The 18,737-nt window shown below is 46.2% G+C and overlaps 1 protein-coding gene and 1 non-coding gene across 2 annotated transcripts; both read right to left on the bottom strand.

The window, feature by feature from the left end:
* Positions 1 to 1,597: 1,597 nt before the first annotated feature.
* Positions 1,598 to 9,630, bottom strand: RPS25 (ribosomal protein S25). Its single transcript, XM_044292213.1, has 5 exons — positions 9,565 to 9,630; positions 7,777 to 7,872; positions 6,436 to 6,619; positions 3,148 to 3,246; positions 1,598 to 1,658 (listed from the first exon to the last, which is right to left on the bottom strand). The coding sequence occupies exons 1-4, from the start codon at positions 9,565 to 9,567 to the stop codon at positions 3,152 to 3,154; spliced, it is 378 nt and encodes a 125-aa protein (XP_044148148.1). The 5' UTR covers positions 9,568 to 9,630; the 3' UTR covers positions 1,598 to 1,658; positions 3,148 to 3,151.
* On the bottom strand, positions 4,203 to 4,333 carry LOC122937030. The gene has a single exon (XR_006389453.1). It is a non-coding gene; the product is annotated as a small nucleolar RNA SNORA71 (small nucleolar RNA).
* Positions 9,631 to 18,737: the final 9,107 nt, after the last annotated feature.

Raw genomic sequence — 18,737 nt, 5'->3', positions numbered from 1 at the left:
CACGGAAGAAAAAACGGACACCGATCACGGACCTTAAAAAAGACCGTTAAGTCCTAGAGGGCCGAGACCCCCACAAGATTTATTTCCAGGTAGCAAGGGATGTGTATACCAAGTTTCGTTGAAATCGATGGTTGCGATATAGATATAGATATAGATATATATCTGCTCATTCTGGGCTGTGAAGGTCAGGAGGCAGAGCTACCAGTGATTGACAGCTGTGTATACACAGCCATAGAGGGAAGGCTGTCAATCACTGATAGCTCCGCCTCCTGGACTTCAAAATCCATAATTACCAGAAATTTAAATGCATAAAATTACAAGTTTTCCTGAATCTTTAACCATAAGCCTATATCCATCTGCTCCGATTTTTACCTTCATTTTTTTCCCAATCCCATCAGCTGCGGAGTGGGAGGGGGTGTGGCTTACCAGGGCCTGGGGGCAAAGTTTTTAAATCCATCTTTTGAGGGTGGCCTGAATGGCCACTTTACCTGCCCCCTTAACTGTGACCTCTACAGCGCTCAGGTCCCTTAACAGTGTCCTCTTCAGCACCCTACCCCCTTAAAGATAACCAACCGTGGTTAAGAAAAATGGCTGGGTTGTTATGGAAACTTGGAGTAAAACTGTATGTGGCGACTAAGGACCTGCGAGGTTCTATTGGCTGATAACTGTCATGTGACCAGGCTTCTATTGGCTAATGCATTTTTTTGGGGAATCTCTCAGGAACAGTACGTGCTAGAGAGCAGAGACCCCTTAAAACCTTCCCGGACACCTGATGTACCTGTGTGCCAAATTTTGTGATTGTACATGCAATGGTGCGGATTCCTTTAGCAGACATACATACACTTAGTACACAGTTCAGTGGTTGGGGTGCTTTAAAGGAGTCTCTCCCCCCCCCCCCCCCCAACCAGATACTTTGAAAGCCCTTTTAACACTCCAAATGGTATTTAGTAACATGGTATGACTAAGGCTTCGTTCACATCACCGTTCTTCTGCTCCATTTAGGAGGAGAACACACATAACTGAGCCCTTAGGACCCCATAGACTATAATGGGGTCCGTTATCTTTCCACTCAGAAGGGGATTTTGAAGCGGAGACAAAAGTCCTGCATGCACAACTTTTGTCTCCGCTCCAAAATCCTCTTCTGAGCAGAAAAATAATGGACCCCATTATAGTCTATGGGGTCCTAAGGGCTCAGTTATGTGCCTTCTCCGTCTTTTCAGTTCTCCTAAACTGAGCAGGAGAACGGAAAGGCTGAACGGTGATGTGAACGAAGCCTAAGGATTCGTATATCAGAAACGATAACTTGCGCTACTATTGGACCAGTGTTCAGACTTTTCTGCAATAATGAGTGCTGATTTGGTTTCCTGAATTTGCTCTCTGGACACGTCCGTGCACCATCAGGTCAGCACGGTGAGCTGGTTCACATCACCTATATTTATAATCTGCTACATTAGCCATTTTACAAATTGGATCTTCACATAATCCAGCATTTTTAATGATGCAAACCCATGTACCCAAAGTCATGTGAATTGAGTTTGAGACTTTCCTGTCCATTTAGTTATACAAAATTTGATAAAGAGAAACTCCCAACACAAAGTAAGTCACAACTTTTTATTAGATCATTTACATAGAAAATGTGGTCGCTCCCAATCCAGGTCCTGTAATAGAAGAGAGTATACGTTATTACCAAAAAATGTCTTTCCTACTGAAACACAGCCGATCCGTCTATCAATCTGACGCTCTGAAGAAAGAGGCTGAATTAAAGGGGGTTATCAAAGACCAATACAGACCCCTCAGAGCGACCAACCCACAGCGGTGACCATATACTTACCTGGTCCGCACCGCTGGGTCTGGCCTGTCACTCCCAGGCCGTCCCCAAGGGACACATGACCGCTGCAGCCAGTCAATGACAAGCTGTCTTGACACAAGGGGAGCAGGTCACTGCTGCAGAAGTCACGTGTCCCCCGTCAGATGTTGACATCGGCCTAGAGGAGGAAGTGCCAGCCCAGGAGCTACACAGAATCCAGCAGCGGGGACCAGGTCATTACTACCGCAGGTCTGATTTAATTTAGGATAACCCCTTTTAATAATAGGTACCACCTCTAGCTGTGCACCATTTACTATACTGCAATTATCTGCTTATCAATACAGGTAGGATTACAATGACATCACCTCTATCTGTAAACACAAGATCCAACATTCACAATAGGCGATATCACAGCTTATCTGCTCCCTCCTGACCTCTGCACAAGTGAGAGCATGGCCAGAACACTTTTAAGTCAACGAACCCCCTCATTCTGTCTACGGACAATAGGGAGGGGGATTTGGCAGCTCTGATTTCAGTCTAGGTGCCCAGACTGCAGTCAAATGAGGTTAATTTATGACGAGGCGTGCGCATCCTCCGGCAGTGCAGGCGAGATCACGACTGGTGCAGAAAATTCTGTAAGAGGGGTTGTCCGCTTTTTACCATTGATCACCTCAGGCTAGGTCATCAATAGTAAAAAGCAGACAACCCCTTTAACTGCTCAGGCATTACGGCTACCCCTATAATCATGTTGGGGAGAATAAAAAAAAACCTGCAATTGAAAGATTAGTAATAAATATATAATAAAAGGATGCATATCTGGTAAAAACTGACAAAAAAAAAATAAAAATTCTGCAACACATTCCCTTTAGGGCTAGGCCATTAGTTGTAGAGAACACTTCTAAGTCTATAGACGTTCCATACAAATTTCGGTGCATTTCTGAACCAAATCTGCACCATATGCAACCTTGCACTGAAAAGAGTGAAATCTGCACAAACATACAGACCAAAGAACGGATTTCAAAATCCACAGAATCTCACACACTTTAATGGTACTTTGGTTTACGCTGCTGTTTTTCTGCACGAGAATCCCTCCCATCAAACCCAATGGGGGAGATTTACCCAAAACTGGTGTAAAGGAAACCTGGCTTAGCCGCCCATAGCAACCAATCAGACCCCACCTTTGGGAAATGAAAGGAGGAATCTGATTGGTGTAAACATGGCAACCAGTTTTGATAAATCCACCCGCACATCTTACTGGGAGGAGGATTTAACCACACAGAAGGTCGGAGGAGCTAGGGCACAAGCATAGCATCATAGGTCAGGTCTTAGCAGGAACTCACCCGTTTAGGATTCCTCGGTTCCTGGAGGGGCGTCACCTCCCTTGGTGTTTCTGGTGTAGATAACCTGCGCTCTGTGTTTGGACACCAACTTGATCAGACCTTTAAGACACAGAACAGAAGCCGTTAGAGGGAGACTTTCTTCATACATTAAAGGGGACCTGTCATGTCCTGAAGGGGTTGTCTCATTTCAGTAATGATCTGTAACCATGGAAACGAGCAGTGTATGTTGTCATGGAAAAATGAATCCAGCCAGCAAAGGAGGCAATATGGACAATCACAATACATTAGTAAGTGCCTTGTATTAACTTCCTCTACATGATAAATTCCATTTGCTGAAGTGAGACAACCCCTTTAATACTTGGATTCACCATAAATCTGGAGCATGTAGGAACTCTGCACTTCGCCATTCCTATTAGGCCCCTTTCAGACGAGCAGGTGTCACGTTGCTGACTCGCAGCCCAGCACCCGGCCTGACCTTCCAGCACTGCCGGAGTCGCATAGCATTATATTGATGTAAAATGCTATGTAACCCTTCCCTTAGAGGTCTGGAATTTACTGAATAACACTGACATAATGCTGTTAGTGTTATACAATACATTCCAGACCTCTAAGGGTTACATAGCATTATAAAATCAATATAATGCTATGCGACCCAGTCGGTGCTGGAAGGTCAGGCCGGGTGCTGCGCTGCAAGTCCGCAGCGTGACACCTGCTTGTCTGACAGGGGCCTTGAAGTAAGCCAACCAATATTTGGTAGTCAATGTAAAGTGTCCATCCCTGCACGACATTTATCCTCCAGCCTGAGCCCCTGCAGATCTAAGCTTACGCCATCTACAGGATTAGTAAGCCTGGCCCACAGTGTGCCTGTGCTTATTCTGCCACTTTTTGCCTGTGCAAATTTCATGGGTATAAGTTCCCTCAGTCTTTTTGCAGTCTGTGGCCTTTCTGCCCCCAAGATATTGTTAAAACCTATAGTGAATTATACCATTCAATACAGAATGTTTTTTGCGTGGCGTCGTCGTGCACCATACACTGCCCAGCGGCGATACAATAAGTGTGTGAAAGTCACAGGGTTCAGCAGCCACAGCAAAGTTCTCCGAACACGGGAAAAGCTTTCACAGGATGCTCTACCTGCAGTATCAATGACTGGGCCACTGTCAGAACCACAATCACTTTCGATGCAGGACTCGACTGGTCTTTAAATTGTTGCAATTTTAGTCGAAACCAGAAATATAAAAAATAAATAAATTGTGGACCCATAGAAGTCAATGGGTCCACACCACGATGCAGAGTGCACACGTCTGGTGTCCCGTTCTGCAGACCTGTGGTTAGCTGTCTGCAACACAGGCACAGGGCCCAGATATTACCCTGATGCCAAGGCTCGCACGGGGCATAACTGTCGCTGAAGGTCACAACAAGCTGCAACAATACAGTACAATGCAAGTGAATTGTTTTATCACCTCACTGACCCGCTGCTGAATGTGTGCATTTCATAGCATGATGCAAACTCCATGCTGCAGCACAAAGGGGTGAAACCCTCATGTAGCAAAAGGATATTGCCGCAAACGTTTTTATAAAGTATAATTTCAGACAATCATCATCTGTACAAATGTGCAGTTCTCAGGGCACTTTCACGTGAGCGTGCAGTCTGGAAGTCGTGCCCCGTGTGTGAACGTGATCCTCTGTTCTGGACACTCACACAGCATTAGGCTACATGCACACAACTGCTTTTTTTTGCGGGCCGCAAACCACGGACCCGAAAAAAAGACGGAAGCCACCCGTGTGCCTTCCGCAATTTGCGGAACAGGCGGCCCATTGTAGACATACCTATTCTTGTCCACAAAACGGACAATAGGACATGCTATTTTTTTGTTGCGGGGCCACGGAACGGTGCAACGGATGCGGACAGCACACGGAGTGCTGTCTGTATATTTTGAGGCCCCATTGAAGTGAATCGGTCCGCATCCAAGCCGCAAAAACAGAGGCTCAGATGCCGACCAAAACAACGGCCGTGTGCATGAGGACTTACACCGATTTATAATATTATGCGTCTCTGCATGACCTGTATATACAGAATTATGCCTCATTCACACGTCAGTGATTGAGAGCTAAAACCAGGTGCGGCTCTAAACAAGGACAGTTGCAGATCTTTCCCTTATACCTTATGTCTGTGGAGGCTCCAATCCCGGTTTTGCCTAACAATCACTGATGCGTTTGAAGCTTTAGGGCTCATTCAGACAACCATATAAATGGGTCCGCATCCGTTCCACAATTTTGCGGAACTTGTGTGGACCCATTCATTTCAATGGGGCTGCAAAAGATGCAGACAGCACACCAAGTGCAGGGTGTCAGACCACTGCCAAACTGTTTCTTTGTATCTCTGGTGCTGAACTACAGGTCCATCCATTGTGTAGAGTTTTAGGCCTCTTTCACACTTGCGTTGTCCGGATCCGGCGTGTACTCCACTTGCCGGAATTACACGCCGGATCCGGAAAAACGCAAGTGTACTGAAAGCATTTGAAGACGGATCCGTCTTCAAAATGCTTTCAGTGTTACTATGGCACCCAGGACGCTATTAAAGTCCTGGGTGCCATAGTAGTAGTGGGGAGCGGTATACTTACCATCCGTGCGGCTCCCGGGGCGCTCCAGAATGACGTCAGAGCGCCCCATGCGCATGGATCATGTGATCCATGCGATCACGTCATCCATGCGCCTGGGGCGCCCTGACGTCACTCTGGAGCGCACCGGGAGCCGCACGGACGGTAAGTATACTGCTCCCCCGCTCCCCACTACAGTTTACCATGGCTGCCAGGACTTTAGCGTCCCGGCAGCCATGGTAACCATTGAGAAAAAGCTAAACGTCGCATCCGGCAATGCGCCGAAACGACGTTTAGCTTAAGGCCGGATCCGGATCAATGCCTTTCAATGGGCATTCATTCCGGATCCGGCCTTGCGGCAAGTGTTCCGGATTTTTGGCCGGAGCAAAAAGCGCAGCATGCTGCGCTATTTGCTGCGGCCAAAAAACGTTCCGTTCCGGAACGGAAGACATCCTGATGCATCCTGAAGGACGGACTGTCCATTCAGAACGCATTAGGAAAATCCTGATCAGTATTCTTCCGGCATAGAGCCCCGACGACGGAACTCTATGCCGGAAGACTATAACGCAGGTGTGAAAGGGCCCTTAGTTCCACTGCAAGAGCTACAAAACAGCCTATTAGCAGCGGTGAAAGGTGTTGGAACCCTGTCGACCTGATATTGATGGCCCATCTTGAGGCTCTGCCCTCTCACCTTTGTTGAGCAGCTCCTGGAGGGCGGCCCTGGCCAGCGAGCCTCTGATCTTCAGCCTCTCGGATACTACTGCTGGGGTGATGAGCTTGTAGTTGGGAACCTCCTTGCACAGTTTTTCATATGTGGCCTTGTCGAACAGCACTAGATTGTTCAGCTTGTCCCTGACCTTCCCCTTGGACCACTTCTACTCAAAGCAAAAAGAAAGAAAAAAGTTTTACAAAGTCTACCCCATTAGTAGGTACACTTCCACACACAGCTCCTTACAGTGGGCCATCACCATCACATCACATCACAGGGGGTCCGACTCCTGGCATCCCCGGTATCATCTGACTGAATGGACCACGGGGCTTGTCCCCTTCATTATTTACTGCAGCTCCGTCCCATCGACGTGAATGCCACTACTAAATGCAGAGAGCTAGGCCTGGTAAACCACGAGGCTCTGTTCACACAATCACAGCTGAAAAGTCAGAATGGCGTTTTTGGTGGGGGTCTAGTCCACACACTCCAGGTACGCCTCCTACTCCAATGTAGTTACCCCTGTCCCACTGACTAATAGTGAAGGCCGGCAAAATATGCTACGAACTAACATGCCACTTCTGAAGGGTTTTTAAAGACAGCCGCCTATAATGCATCTCCCATTAAAGTCAATAGAAAGCTGCGGGTGGCGTTTTGCACAGGTTTTGTGTGATTGAAAACAACTTTTTTTAACCAGTGTGAACACATCCTGAAGGACAGGACACTTTCCAGGAACACAGCAGCCCCTTTCAACCAAACTCAGTAGGGGTGCCAGGAGTCAGGATAGCTCTTCAGAACAGCAGTTTGAAGTGACCAGTTGGCATCAAGCTCACCAAGAACAGCGCCATACACTGTATAGAGGCTGTGCTTGGTATTGCAGCCCAGACCCATTAACTTGAATGGTTCTAGGCCACGTGACGTCACAAGCCTAAATGCTCACGGACCGTTGCAGCCTCTCCATGCTGAGAAGATAGGTCATTATGTGCCCTGGATACATTAGGCTCATTGCACTTAAAGGGTTTCCCCGGGAATTTTTATATTGATTTAGGAGAGGTCACCAGTACCAGATCAGCAGGGGTCCTACACCCCAGCCACCAGTTTTTCTGCAGTAGCACTGGAACCCAACAGCTCCCTCCGCTGTGTAGTGGTCGCGCCTGGTTATTACAGCGCTGCTCCCATTCAGTGAATGAGCGGTGTAGTGCCTGCAAGAGTGCCATTCAAATACTGATGACCAATCCAACGGCTTGGAGAACCCCTTTATCTTAAGGGATAAATACCCATTCAAACATGGTCAACCACTCGATGAGGACACTTCCATTGACTTACCTTCTTCTTGGCCTTGCCCCCAGACTTGTTGACGGGATCTTTGTCCTTTTTGGCGGACTTGCCCGCATCCTTTTTCTTCTTATCGTCTTTAGGAGGCTGTTAAGACACAAACATGCATTAGGATCACAACCATATACACATAACACACGAGATGGCGGAAAGTATATAGCACTGAGGTGCGCCGGTCTAGATGCACGGTGGCTCAGTGGTTAGCACTGGGGTACTGGGTTCCAACCCAACCAAGGACAACATCTGCATGGAGTTTGTATGTTCTCCCCGTGTTTGCGTGGGTTTCCTCCCACACTCCAGAGACATCCTGATAGGGAACTTAGATAGTGAGCCCCATTGGGGACAGCGAGTGATGCTAATGTCTGTAAAGCGCTGCGGAATATAGCAGCGCTATACAAGTGCGTAAAATAAATGGCAAGTTACGGTCTTAGGGCTCCTGCAGACAAACGTATTTTGTGTCCGTTGAGGTTTTTTTTTTGCGGCCTGTATGCGGAACCCACTTTAACAAGGCCGCATAAAAAAAAATATATATATATAAATTAAATATATATATTACGCATGTCCGTTCCGCAACAAAAAAAAACGAACATGTCCTATTTTCCACATTACGGACAAGGATAGGACTGTTCTATTAGGGGCCAGGTGTTCGGACGTCATCTGTATTTTTTGCGGACCACAAAATACGCACGGTTGAGTGCACGAGCCCCTACATTTAGCCTGTGCTCTCTGGGGTCCGCGTCAGTGTACGGTAGAGGGACGTTGACGATTCAGGGGCTTCCAACTATATGTAGGGCCGCTGTTACATTACATTTAACCATCTCGCAACGTGAAGACTGCGACACAGCAGCTGATCAGCACTCCGAAGGTGTTGTGAAACTACAATTCCCAGCAAGCTCCATTTCTATGACAGTTCAGAGAAGAGCAGATTAAGTATGCATGTTGGGAGTTGTAGTGGCACACCAGCTGACGTGCCGGAGGCTTCCTACCCCTAATGACTATGAAGGCAGTCGTTTTGAGATACGTAATGTCCACGTCATGCTGCCCAAGAATCCGAGGCTGGGTTCGGCTGTAGGACGCGCACGGCTTTCCCATCTTAGAGCTAGTTCACACGGAGCTTACTCCACAGCGGAAAGCAGAGCAGGGTCGCAATGTGAACACCGCCGGCCATCCCCACTGAATGGCGCTAAGCAAGCGGACGTCCAAACGGTGAAGCGTATCACAGGTAGAGGTGCCGCCACCGAGGGCTTTTTAGGATGGCATCCCCGCCAGAGAACCCTGTGTGAATGGTGCCTTGGGGGTATGTTCACACACAGCGTTTATAGTGAGACTTTTCTTTCCGGATTTGCGTAAATTCCACATATTACAGAAGCAGCAAGGCGGATCGGATTTTTTAAAACAATTTTTTACACCAAAAATTGGTTTAGATGCATTTTTTTTTCTAACCCTTTGCGATCTGCTACAAAAACCAGGTATTGTAGAGGCCCCGCCTCTTCAGGGCCACAAGCTGTCACTAGATCAGTTACTGTGCTGATGAGAAATGCATGTTCCGGGGCGGCTCGTGTATACAGTATAACACCCGGGAGAACAGCCCCTGCAGTGTCCGGGGTGTACAACACTCGGACAGGCCGACACCTCACAGCCGGCTCCACGGCGTCCTCCGCGGCTCATCCGGCCCCAGCGAGCCCCCGGCAGACCACACAGAGGCCGCGGAGGAAGACAGCCCGCCGCCACCCCTCACCACTCCGCTAAAAGTCCGACTCCCGTCGCCCGGATCCTCACCATGCTGCTGCTCGTTCAAAGATGTCGGACAGAAAGGAAGAGACTCCGTGCGCGCAGCATAGGAAACCCCGTCGTGGGCGGCTTCTTCCGCTGCAAAGGACTACAGGTGGAAACTACATTTCCCGGCATGCGCGGCGTCACACGTGACCAGAGAGCGCTGGAATGTGTGGAGGCCGCCAGCAGGTGGCGCAGCCTTGGTTGTGGTTAGCGGAGGAGTCAGCGGGTGCATTTTTTTTTTTTTTTTGCGGCCTGTATGCGGAACCATTCACTTCAATGGGGCTGCAAAAAAAGAAAAGAAAAAGGAAATGACTGTGCGCATTCTGTTTCCATATGTCTGCTCCGACTTTGGTGCAGTACAGCAGTCTGAAAATACCTGGGATTTGCGATGTGAAAAATGGCGGATGAATTCATTTTACATGTTTCAAATGTAATGGGTACCGCATCATGAAACCGCTGTAAAATCGCATGCCGTTTTAGCGACAGCTCAGGGTATTTTGACAGCAGATTCTGCATCTAAGTGGCAGACACACATTTACTATAGTGTCTGCGTCTGTTTTTGGGGGTACAAATGCAGTTTTCGAGCTCATGCACACAACAGTAGTTGTTGTCCGGATCTAAAACGCGTTTTTTTGTGGATCGGATGTGGACCCATTCATCTGGTGCGCTGTCCGCATCTGTAAGTCAGTTCTTCGGCCGCAAAAAATATAGAACAGGGATCAGCAACGTTCGGCACTTCAGCTGTGTGGTGAAACTACAACTTCCCACATGCTGGGAGTTGTAGTTTCACCACAGCTGGAGTGTCGGAGGTTGCTGACCCCTGATATAGAACATGTCCTATTCTTGTTCGTTTTCCGGACAAAGATACAACATTTCTACAGAAGTAAAAAAATAAAAATAAATGGCGGGATGCACTAGGCTGGGATCCATCTTTTGCGGATCCTCTGATTTGCGGACCACAAAACATTTATGGTCGTGTGCATGAGCCCTAAGGCCTCATTCACACATGCGTGGATTTTCACAGACCGCTGTCCATGAAAACCCGTCCTGCTGAATGCACGAGCGCATGGCGTCATTGTATTACTGTACAGCGGCACGAAGCGCACGGCGTCATAGCAACCAATGACGCCGTGCGCTCGTGCACTCAGCAGGACGGCAGGCCGGGTTCTCATGGACCGCGTTGTTGTGCTTTTTCATAAGTGTAAACATTTATATTTACTTATTTTAGTTATAATGGGTATTCATTGCCTTTAAGAGCAATGTTGATTTATATTCACTGTTTTGTATGGATTTTCATGTAGGCCGAAGTAAGTCCATGAGAAGATTACCGTACTGTTCAAAAGCTACTGTTATTGTAACAATATATTATGTGAAGCCCTTGCCTGTGCTGTGGACTGCAAATTGCCATCCGCAATGAACGGGCACCGTCCGTGGGGCAGCCGCATGGGGATCGCAGACCCATTCACTTGAATGGGTCCGCAATCCGTCCATTCCGCAAAAAGATAGAGCAAGTTCTATCTTTTTGCGGTGCGGAGGCACGGAATGGAACCCCAGAAAGCACTCCGTAGTGTTCCATTACGCATCTCCGGATTTGCGGACCCATTGAAGTGAATGGATCCGCATCCGTGATGCGGGATGCACATGGAACGGTGCCTGTGTATTGCGGATCCCCAAATGTAGGACGCAATACGGCAACGGGCAGCACATGTTCGTGTGAATGAGACCTTAGACGGTCTTTTACAACTGAAATTGCACCTGGTTGGAAGGCATTTGCACTGCGTTCGCCTATTTTGATTATATAGACTAATGCCCCTTTCACACAAGCAAGTTTTCCACGCAGTTGCAATGCGCGACGTGAACGCAGAGCACCCGCACTGAATCCTGACCCATTCATTTCAATGGGTCTGTGTACATGAGCGTTGTTTTTCACGCATCAGTTCTGCGTTACGTGAAATTCACAGCATGTTCTATATTCTGTGTTTTTCACGCAGCCCTGGCCCCGTAGAAGTGAATGGGGCTTCAGTGAAAAACGCATTGCATACAGAAGCAAGTGCGGATGCAATGCGTTTTTCACTGATGGTTGCTAGGAGATGTTGTTTGTAAACCTTCCGTGTTTTTTTTAATCACGCGCGTGAAAAACTCATCAAAACACATTGCACCTATGTATGTAGGTGCGCCTTATTTTGCACCTGATTTCTACTCCACCCCAGGGCCTCTGTGTTCAGTGGTGAGTTGCGCCACATTTTGCCTACTTTGATGGAGACGTGCGCCGAATTACAAAAAAATATTTGTCAGTAGTAAAAAAAAAAAAAAATCCTATAAATGTTAAACCAACATCTGTGTTTTGGTGTTTTTTTCTGCAGGACACACACACGCGTTTCTTTTTTTCTTTTTTTCCTAGCAGCTTTTTTGTGCCTATGGTGATCTTTTTGAAAATGCAGCAGGCTGAAGTAATGGCATTTTTTTCAGGCATTTGTCCATCTTCGCTGTAGTTTAAAAAAAAAAAATAAAAAATTTATTCATGTGTGAAGAAAAAATAATTCCATTATTATACACATGTGTTGGTTTTTTGTATGTGTAGGATCCCTAAAGGCATTTTTGGGCCCCTTTCACGTGAGCGAGTTTTCCGTGCGGGTGCAATGCGTGACGTGAACGCATTGCACCCGCACTGAATCAGGACCCATTCATTTCAATGGCTCTGTGTACATGACCGTTTTTTTTCACGCATCAGTTCTGCGTTGCGTGAGAATCGCAGTATGTTCTATATTCTGCGTTTTTCACCCAGCCCTGGCCCCATAGAAGTGAATGGGGCTGCGTGAAAAACGCATTGCATCCGCAAGCAAGTGCGGATGCAATGCATTTTTTTCACTGATGGTTGCTAGGAGATGTTGTTTGTAAACCTTCAGTTTTTTATCGCGCGCATAAAAAAATGCATCAAAACGCATTGCACCGGCGCGGAAAATCTGAAGGCAATCGCAGACAAAACTGACTGAACTTGTTTGCAAAATAGTGCGAGTTTCACTGAACGCATCCAGAGCCAATCCGTCACGCTCGTGTGATAGAGGCCTTACAGAAACGTAAGGGGCATTCACACGACCATATTTTCGGCCCACATCCGATCTGCATCCGTTTTTTTATCAGACAGCACACGTAGCCATTGATCTTAATGTGGTAATAAGAAAAAAGGATTGCGCTGCAAGAGAAAATTCTTTAGATGTTCCTTTTCTCTTTTCTTACAATCGGAAAAATCTTCAGTTAGATGGACCACAATCAATAATAAATTCTCAACGGTTGCATGGAAACCTAAAAGTCGCAACAACAAAAACGCACTATGGTGTAGTATGTACTGAACACCTATCGCATCAGGTGCATGCGATATACTCACAAAACTCGCTCGTGATGCACATAGAAAAAGACCGGTGCGTCTTCAACAAGGAGCTCTAGTTGTAAAGCAGGCAGGGAACAGGAGCCGTCGATTCAGGAGATCTTTGTCAGAACCACGATCCCACCAGCAGAGCGTCGTTTCGTGGTATCACCCGTCTCACACTTCCATAGGGCTCAAAGAGGAAGGAAGGCGCAGAAATGGTGAAGTACGTACGAGTGGTTGTAGATAAAAATGGTTTATTGTACTTACAAAAATACAAAGGTAAAATCGTATTTAAGAACAGTCTTAGTTGCCCGACCCGGGTTTCGCCATAATGCTTCGTCTGGGGCGTTGATTGCTAATTGGAAACCGCTGGATTTAAAATCACAAGGATACCTCCCTTCTAGTCTACGTCACAGTGACCTATGAACCTTTTTTGCACATTTCATAGTACTCCATAAGACAAGAGGGGGGAAAAAAGGAACCATAAAGTTCCAGCCACACATGTAATTAACTAAATCGGACATTCTCATAAACCTTTCTAGCAGAGATATACAGTGTGTCAGTTACAGGGCCTCTCACGCCTCCTATTTAATCAAATACTAGCTCCTACCTTCATACCTAGACTATGCAGGCATTGACATCACATTCTATGTTTAACCCCTGAGGTTGAATCGTGTTTAACAAATACATCCACAATACCTCCCTCCTATTTAAAATCGCAACAAAATCTCCTCCACGCACGGGGGTATGGACTATCTCGATCCCAGTAAAACGCAAACCCCTAGGATTTTTTGGGTGATGGATTTTGAAATCTAAAGAGACGCTATTCATCTCGAGTCCCTTTTTTATATTGCAAATATGCTCCTGAACTCGGGTTTTAAGGCTGCGTGTGGTCCTACCCACATATTGCAGGCCACAAGGGCACTCCAATAGATAGAGGACACCCACATTGTTGCAGGAAATGTTGCCTCTTATTTTAAAAGTTTCTCCATTTCTTTTATTGGATTGGATGGTGTCCACAAACATAGCTCGATCCTTCTGTATGCGGTTTCTGCACCATGTGAATTTTCCCTTATTAGTGACTATGCGTTTTTCATTAGTCGCAAAGCTGGCACTGTGGACCAATCTATTAGTCAAATTGCTTGCTCTTTTAAAGACTACAGGGGGTTTGTCTGGAATCTCCTTACTAAGGACAGGATCATTCTATAAAATATGCCAATTTTTATTGATAATGTTTTTAATATGGCCCACTGGAGTTATACTGGGTCAAGCTAAAGCTAAAGCTAAACCTAAAATAATTTTTTTGCTGATCTGTTTTTGTCTTTACCGTGAGCTTATTACCATCACGTTCATCTTCTATCTCTTTTCTGCAATGGTCCAAAAATTCTTCCTCATACCCTTTTTCTTAAAATCTCTCTTTGATCATCATTGAATGAATTAGAAAAAATAGAGAGTAAATTAACTAAATTCAATATGTCGAGTGAAGAAAAAGAGGGACTTAAAAGGCTGGAAAAGAATGAAAAAATAGTTATAAAACCGGCAGATAAGGGGGGGGGGGGTTGTTATAATGGATGTAGAGCAGTACACCACAGAAATGGAGAGACTCCTTTCCGATAAGGATACTTACTCATTATTGAAGAATACCCCGTTAATTTAATATAAAAGACATCTAGAAGTGATCTTGAAAAAAGGTCTACAGAGTGGCGTTTTAAATAAGAAAGAATATGACTACCTTTCCTTGAAAAATCCAGTTACCCCCGTCATATATTTTTTGCCTAAGATGCACAAAGATCCTGTACATCCCCCTGGGAGACCTATTGTGTCAGGGATTAATTCCCTGACCAGTAGAGTCTCCGAATACATTGATCATTTTCTGCAGAAGTATGTGACGGTGGCCCCCTCCTATTTGAAGAATTCCTCCAGTGTGATTGACCTCACTGAGGAGATCGGAGAGATCCAGGGAACTATGTGGCTAGCTACAGTCGATGTATCCTCCCTCTATCCCTGCATACCAAAAGATTTGGGAATAAAAGGGGTTAAAGAAGCATTGGATAGTGACCCTTTAATGGGGATAGATCAAAAAAACTTTATTCTGGACTGTGTGGTTTTCTGTCTCACCCACAATTATTTTTTGTATAGTGACTCTTTTTATTTGCAGCACTCAGGCGTGGCGATGGGGGCAAAATTTGCCCCCAGCCTCGCTAACCTTTTTATGACCATGTGGGAGAGAGAGAGAATTGACACAGTCCTGCACAAGAATTTAGAGGGAGGCCAACTAATAGTTTGGCGAAGATATATCGACGATTGCCTTCTCATCTGGCTTGGTGAGAAGGAGGGTCTAGAATCCTTCATAGCGGACATCAATATGAACCAGTTCAATCTAAAGTTCACTAGCCGCGCATTAGTTCAATTTCTGTGGATTTCCTTGATCTGGTCATTTTCATGGAAGACAACAGGTTGAAAACTAAGACCTTTTTCAAAACTGTAGATGTGAATACCTACATTGGACTTAAAGGGACTCTGTCACCACTTTCTAACCCCCACTTTTTTAACTATCGTTTTATTCATGGTGCCCTTCTGATTACAGTTGTCATCTTATATGTTAGATCTGCGGTGCCGTTTAGGTAAAAAATCGATTTATATCACCTGTCAATCAGCTAGATAAGGTGCCCAGGGCGTTCCTCTCCTCTTGAATCTGCCGCCTGCCGCCGCCGCCGTTGGTGCCCAGCTCCTCCCCCGGTCTCGTCAGCGCTGCTTCAAACAACACAGATCCGCCTCCGGCTCTCCCTCAATGCCCCCTCCTTTTTTTCGGAAATCTCGCGTGTGCGCACAGGCCTGCGCCCGTGCGTACGCATCCTTTTCTCGCGCATGCGCATAACGCGAACTTAGAGCGATGATGCCGAAAGGATGCGTACGCACGGGCGAGATTTCCGAAAAAAAGGAGGGGGCATTGAGGGAGAGCCGGAGGCGGATCTGTGTTGTTTGAAGCAGCGCTGACGAGACCGGGGGAGGAGCTGGGCACCAACGGCGGCGGCGGCAGGCGGCAGATTCAAGAGGAGAGGAACGCCCTGGGCACCTTATCTAGCTGATTGACAGGTGATATAAATCGATTTTTTACCTAAACGGCACCGCAGATCTAACATATAAGATGACAACTGTAATCAGAAGGGCACCATGAATAAAACGATAGTTAAAAAAGTGGGGGTTAGAAAGTGGTGACAGAGTCCCTTTAATAGCTGCCATCATCCTTCTTGGCTTAAAAATATACTGAAAAGTCAGTTTCAGCACATTTCTAAAAATTGCACCAAAACAGAAGATTTTAGGGAACAGGGTCAGATGATCAAAGAGAGATTTTTAGAAAAAGGGTATGAGGAAGAATTTTTGGACCATTGCAGAAAAGAGATAGAAGATGAACGTGATGGTAATAAGCTCACGGTAAAGACAAAAACAGATCAGCAAAAAAATGATTTTAGGTTTAGCTTTTTGACCCAGTAAAACTCCAAAGTGGGCCATATTAGGCTACTTTCACACTAGCGTTCGATCGGATCCGTTCTGAACGGATCCGATCATAATAATGCAGACGGAGGCTCCGTTCAGAACGGATCCGATCATAATAATGCAGACGGAGGCTCCGTTCAGTACGGATCCGTCTGCATTATTTTAGCATATAACAGCTAAGTGTGAAAATAGCCTCGTACGGATCCGTCCAGACTTTCAATGTAAAGTCAATGGGGGACGGATCCGCCTGAAGATTGAGCCATATTGTGGCATCTTCAAAGGGATCCGTCCCCATTGACTTACATTGTAAGTCTGGACGGATCCGCACGGATCCGCACGCCTCCGCACGGCCAGGCGGACACCCGAACGCTGCAAGCAGCGTTCAGCTGTCCGCCTGGCCGTGCGGAGGCGAGCGGAGCGGAGGCTGAACGCCGCCAGACTGATGCAGTCTGAGCGGATCCGCTCCATTCAGACTGCATCAGGGCTGGACGGCTGCGTTCGGGTCCGCTCGTGAGCCCCTTCAAACGGAGCTCACGAGCGGACCGACGAACGCTAGTGTGAAAGTAGCCTTAAAAACATTATCAATAAAAATTGGCATATTTTATAGAATGATCCTGTCCTTAGTAAGGAGATTCCAGACGAACCCCCTGTAGTCTTTAAAAGAGCAAGCAATTTGACTAATAGATTGGTCCACAGTGCCAGCTTTGCGACTAATAAAAAACGCATAGTCACTAATAAGGGAAAATTCACATGGTGCGGTTTCTGCATACCCTGCAGAAACCGCATACAGAAGGATCGAGCTATGTTTGTGGACACCATCCAATCCAATAAAAGAAATGGAGAAACTTTTAAAATAAGAGGCAGCATTTCCTGCAACAATGTGGGTGTCCTCTATCTATTGGAGTGCCCTTGTGGCCTGCAATATGTGGGTAGGACCACACGCAGCCTTAAAACCCGAGTTCAGGAGCATATTTGCAATATAAAAAAGGGACTCGAGATGAATAGCGTCTCTTTAGATTTCAAAATCCATCACCCAAAAAATCCTAGGGGTTTGCGTTTTACTGGGATCGAGATAGTCCATACCCCCGTACGTGGAGGAGATTTTGTTGCGATTTTAAATAGGAGGGAGGTATTGTGGATGTATTTGTTAAACACGATTCAACCTCAGGGGTTAAACATAGAATGTGATGTCAATGCCTGCATAGTCTAGGTATAAAGGTAGGAGCTAGTATTTGAGTAAGGCCTCATGCACACGACAGTATTGCTTTTTCAGTGTTTTGCGGTCCGTTTTTTACGGATCCGTTGTTCCGTTTTTTGTTTCCGTTTCCTTTCCGTTTTTCCGGTCCGTTTTTCCGTATGCCATATACAGTATACAGTAATTACATAGAAAAAATTGGGCTGGGCATAACATTTTCAATAGATGGTTCAGGAAAAAACGGAACGGAAACGGAAGACATACGGATGCATTTCCGTATGTGTTCCGTTTTTTTTGCGGACCCATTGACTTGAATGGAGCCAAGCACCGTGATTTGCGGACAAGTATAGGACATGTTCTATCTTTTCACGGCACGGAAATACTGAAATACTGAAACGGAATGCACACTGAGACACTTCAGTATTTTTTGCTGAACCATTGAAATGAATGGTTCAGTATATGTTCCGTATACTGAGCTCAAAAAACGTCCAGTATACTGAACGCAAAATACTGTCGTGTGCATGAGCCCTAAATAGGAGGAGTGAGAGGCCCTGTAACTGACACACTGTATATCTCTGCTAGAAAGCTTTTATGAGAATGTCCGATTTAGTTAATTACATGTGTGGCTGGAACTTTATGGTTCCTTTTTTCCCCTTCTTGTCTTATGGAGTACTATGAAATGTGCAAAAAAGGTTCATAGGTCACTGTGACGTAGACTAGAAGGGAGGTATCCTTGTGATTTTTAAATCCAGCAGTTCCCAATTAGCAATCAACGCCCCAGACGAAGCATTATGGCGAAACCCGGGTCGGGCAACTAAGACTGTTCTTAAATACGATTTTACCTTTGTATTTTTGTAAGTACAATAAACCATTTTTATCTACAACCACTCGTACGTACTTCACCATTTCTGCGCCTTCCTTCCCCTTTGAGCCCTATGGAAGTGTGAGACGGGTGATACCACGAAACGACGCTCTGCTGGTGGGATCGTGGTTCTGACAAAGATCTCCTGAATCGACGGCTCCTGTTCCCTGCCTGCTTTACAACTAGAGCTCCTTGTTGAAGACGCACCGGTCTTTTTCTATGCGCATCACGAGCGAGTTTTGTGAGTATATCGC

This window comes from Bufo gargarizans, chromosome 4, assembly GCF_014858855.1.
Source record: "Bufo gargarizans isolate SCDJY-AF-19 chromosome 4, ASM1485885v1, whole genome shotgun sequence".
Taxonomy (NCBI): domain Eukaryota; kingdom Metazoa; phylum Chordata; class Amphibia; order Anura; family Bufonidae; genus Bufo; species Bufo gargarizans.
Note: the sequence above shows the minus strand (reverse complement) of the source record. Positions and strands in the feature narration are given on the sequence as shown.

Excerpts from the sequence above, each read along its gene's own strand:
- RPS25 (XM_044292213.1), bottom strand. Across the intron at positions 6,620-7,776 it reads GGGGCAAGGCCAAGAAGAAG|AAGTGGTCCAAGGGGAAGGT; the intron begins GTAAGTCAATGG and ends TGCTTTGAGTAG. Across the intron at positions 3,247-6,435 it reads CCAGGAGCTGCTCAACAAAG|GTCTGATCAAGTTGGTGTCC; the intron begins GTGAGAGGGCAG and ends TGTGTCTTAAAG.